Source organism: Elephantulus edwardii, unplaced genomic scaffold, assembly GCF_000299155.1.
Source record: "Elephantulus edwardii isolate Elephantulus edwardi_28Jun2011 unplaced genomic scaffold, EleEdw1.0 scaffold00005, whole genome shotgun sequence".
NCBI classification, from domain to species: Eukaryota; Metazoa; Chordata; class Mammalia; order Macroscelidea; family Macroscelididae; genus Elephantulus; species Elephantulus edwardii.
In genome coordinates, this window is record NW_006399755.1 from 20,749,568 (window position 1) to 20,753,658 (window position 4,091).

The 4,091-nt window shown below is 41.7% G+C and overlaps 1 protein-coding gene across 1 annotated transcript in view; it reads right to left on the bottom strand.

Annotated features, from left to right (window-relative positions):
* The window catches only part of LOC102855669 (cytochrome P450 2J2-like), a 41,851-nt gene extending 38,990 nt beyond the window's left edge, over nt 1-2,861 (bottom strand). Inside the window, exon 1 of the mRNA XM_006879742.1 lies at nt 2,652-2,861. Within this exon, the coding sequence (XP_006879804.1) occupies nt 2,652-2,861 (210 nt within the window). The remainder of the gene's footprint in view (nt 1-2,651) is intronic.
* Nucleotides 2,862-4,091: the final 1,230 nt, after the last annotated feature.

The window sequence follows — 4,091 nt, forward strand, 5'->3', positions numbered from 1 at the left end:
CTCCTCATAGAGCCCAGCCTCCCGGATAATCTGTTCTGCATATAGGTTGAAAAGGTATGGAGATAGGATGCATCCCTGGTGTACGCCCTTCCCAGAGCAAATGTTGTTGTTCTTGTTATGTGCCGTCAAGTTGCTTGTGCCAAGAAATTTGGAGGGCAACCACCTGGCCAACTGACTGGAAGACATCCATATTTATTCCCATTCCAAAAAAGAGTGACTGACAGAGTGTGGAAATTATCGAACAATTGCACTAATATCACACGCAAGCAAAATGCTGTTGAAGATTATCCAAAACCAACTTGAACATCGACAGAGAACTACCAGATACAAGATGGATTTAGAAGAGGTTGTGTTACTGGAGGTCAGATGTATCTTGACCGAAAGCAAAGCATACTAAGGGGAATGTCTATCAGTGTTTCATTGACTATGAGAGGCATTTGACCACGTGGATCACAACAAACTCAGGCTAACCTTGAGGAGAATGGGAATCCTAGAACACCTGATTGTGGTTAAGTGAAAACTATACTCGGACCAGGAAGCAGTAGTCAGAACAGAGCAAGGAAACACTGCACGGTTCAAAATCAGGAAAAGGGTATGCCAGGCATGTATAGTGCCTCCATACCTTTTAAATCTGTATAAGGATCAGACCATTTGGGAGGCTGGTCTTTATGAGGAGGAATCTAGCATCAGAATTGGAGGAAGATTCATCAACAACCTGTGTTATGCAGATGACACAAACTTGTTTGCTGAAACTGGGGAGAACCTGAAGCACTTGTTGTAGTAGGTCAAGGAAGGTAGTCTTCAATATAGATTGAAGTTCAACATCAAGAAGACAAAGATTCTCCCCACTCAGCTAACTGGCAGCACCATAATAGGTAGAGAAGAGATTGAGGTTGTTAACAATTACAGCTTGCTCAGCTCCACAATCAACACTCTTGGCACCAGCAGTCAGGAAATCAAAAGACAAATAGCATTCATTGGGAAAAATATGCTGTCAGAGACCTTTCCAGAGTACTGAGAAGCAACTATGTCAGTCTAGAGACTAAGGTACTCCTGATCCAGGCCATGGTCTTCACAACTACTTGCAATGAATCAAAGAGCTGGACAATGACTAAGGATGACAGAAGAATCAATGCCTTCAAGTTGTGGTGCTGGAGAAGAGTCTTGAACATATCATGGGCCACACACACACAAAAAAGTAACTCTGTCTTGGAGGGGGGGAAACCAAGATTCTCCTTGGAGGCTAGGATTCTGAAGCTCCATCTCACAAGCTTTGTGTACGTGACCAGGAGGAGACCGGTCCTTGAAGAAGAGCATCATGTTTGGAAGGGTAGAGGGACATCACAGGAGAAGATGATCCTGCTTGAGTGAGATTGATACAGCAACTGGGATAACGGGGTAGGTGTGACAGAGTCAGTGACACTGGCTCAAGACGGGGCAGGGTTCAGAGCTGTTGTACATAGGGTCACTATGAGTCACCAACAACTCGATGGCACATAACAACAGTCTCCACCATATAAACAAGAGCCAATGATGATAAAGGATGAAGTTCAAGCTGCATTGATAGTACTGGAAAAAATAAGGCCCCAGGAATCAATGAAATATCAATTGATGTGTTTTAACTAACAGATACAGCCCTAGATGTGCTTATCAGTTTATGCCAAAAAATTTGGAGGACAGCTACCAAATTGCCAAATTTATCTGTCAGTTTTTGTACTGGGGAAGTATCCTTACATGTTGATGTTCTTAATAGCTTAGATATGTCTATATTTGCTTGTCTTTCATTAGCTCTTTTGGGTAACCACTTGTCTGTCAGAGATTGTGCTAAAGAGAGCCTCTCAAAGTAAGACTAGAAAGAAGGATTAGGGAGCTCTCGTGCCTAAACGCAATTAGCTGTGCTGTAATCCCGGGAGAGGGTCAGCTATGAGCCGGTTTTGACTCAATGGTACACAACAACAACAATGTCCTACAAATAGGTAGCTATGCATACACCAGTCCAATCAAATAAAATAAAATTACTTCAAACCTAAAAAAACCAAGAAATCCATTGTAGGGTCAGCTATAAGCTGGTTCTGACATAACAGCAATGAGTTAACAACAGAACTGATTTCAGTCAATTAAAGAACATAATAATTCTAGTACTATTTAATGATAAGATTATTAATGAAACCTTAATTTCCCCTCCTGCTCGTTTTATAAAGAGCAGATAGAGCCAAGCCACCTGGCTGGTAAAGAAAATAGGGCCTTATGCTCTCGTGGCTTATTAGTAAGGACTTGCTCTGCCAGTCCAAAGGTACATGGTTTGATGCCACCAATGACTAAACAGGAGAAAGATGGATAACCTCTTCCCTTGGATTTACTGCCTTTGAAAACCCACTGGAGGATCAGTTATGAGTAAGTTCTGAATCAACACTACATAAGAACAACACCACTACTTGGGATTTACTCTGTGCGCTAAAATTTAGCATCCGAATCACCCAAACCAGAAAAATCCAATTTGGTATTTCCCAGGCTGTAATTGTTATGAAGGCTGTCGGGCAGGTTCTCAACCACTTCTTTTGAACTTAAAAGCCCAGCCTGAGCGTCACTCCTTCATTTACCCCCCACTTCCCAGGAATACCCCTGTGTCCAGGAAACTTGGTTACTCTTACCGGCTGAATCGCCAGGTGCGGCTGTTCAAAGTCCATCTGAAAGATGTTTCCAAAGAAAGGCAGTCTTGGGGGCCCGGGTGGGTAGTTCTTTGGGCGACGCCTTTTAAGGAATTCAACAAAGAATAGAAAGGCAAAGGCGCCCAGCAGGAGAGTCTGGAAATGGATCCTGGCCCAGAGGGCAGCAGCCAGGGAGCCCAGCGCCGCCAGCATGGCTGCAATCCCCCTCACCTCTTCTGTATTCTGAGCGGGTTAAGATCTCAGATCGCGGCTTTGGGCGCCACCCCGCCAGATCCCCTACCAAGTCCCACCCCCCTCCCAGCCACGTCCCAGCCCGTCCCTTCCTCTGAGCCTTGCCTCCTTCACTGCTTGCTCGTTCAATTAATTTGTCACACCCCTCCTATGCTCAGCCCAGTTTTCCTAATCTTTCCGCCTAACCCAAAACCTCTCTCCTACCAGACCTGCCTGCCTCTTCAAGCTTGAATGTTTTTTTCTCTAGTTAAAAAAAACACATCTTTCTCTGAAATGTACTTTGTGGATGAATCTTATTAAACATAACCTTGAACTAAAGAAAAAGATAAACAATGTAATCTATAGGATTCTATTTACATATTTCAGGTGGATCTGTTAAAGTTCTTTATATGTTTTGTACTCAAGTACTTTTTGTGGTCATGTGAAAAAAATTTTAAAAATCATTCACATGTCTTTAAAAACAATCTTTTGCTTATAGATTTCTCAGACCTCTTTAGATATTGAGAAGGAAGGAAATTCTTTTGTGGTATGAATTGTTGAACAGCTCGTGTATATAATTGTTTATGTCAAATTATTTGGTATGTAATTTTCATACAGTAAAATTCACTCATTACAAGTATGTAATTTTAAAAACTCTGACACCCATATATTGTTTCCTACCTACCACCAGAATAAAAATTATGTAGTATTTCCTAAAGCCTTGTGAAAAAAGAGCTTTTTGTACAGGGGTTGTGGTGCCTGACCTCCATTAACTCTTTAAGTGAACTAACTCAGTCTTATAAGAACAAATACTTCATACGTAAGACCCGTATTGTGAAAATAGAAGGATTAACAGTATGATGTGTACCAAAGTCCAAAGGGAGAAGGGAAGGGAGGAAGCAGGCTAAGGGTAGGGAGGAGAAGAAATCTCTAGGTTGCATTGTTCAGTGGACAGAGCGAGGGGTATGAAGGAATTAGGAAGGATCCAGTGGAAACCTGAAAAGGTGGGGTAATGATGGACATGGATCAAAGGTGATTAATTTTATGAAACACAAGGTATGGGAATGATAATGTGGAAGACAGTGTGAATGGAGGAATGCACGAAACACAATATATATCAATGAAACACAATGTATACGACTTTTGTATGTAAACCAATATATATATAAAATATATATATTTAAAAAATATATATATACCCAATCTCCTCCT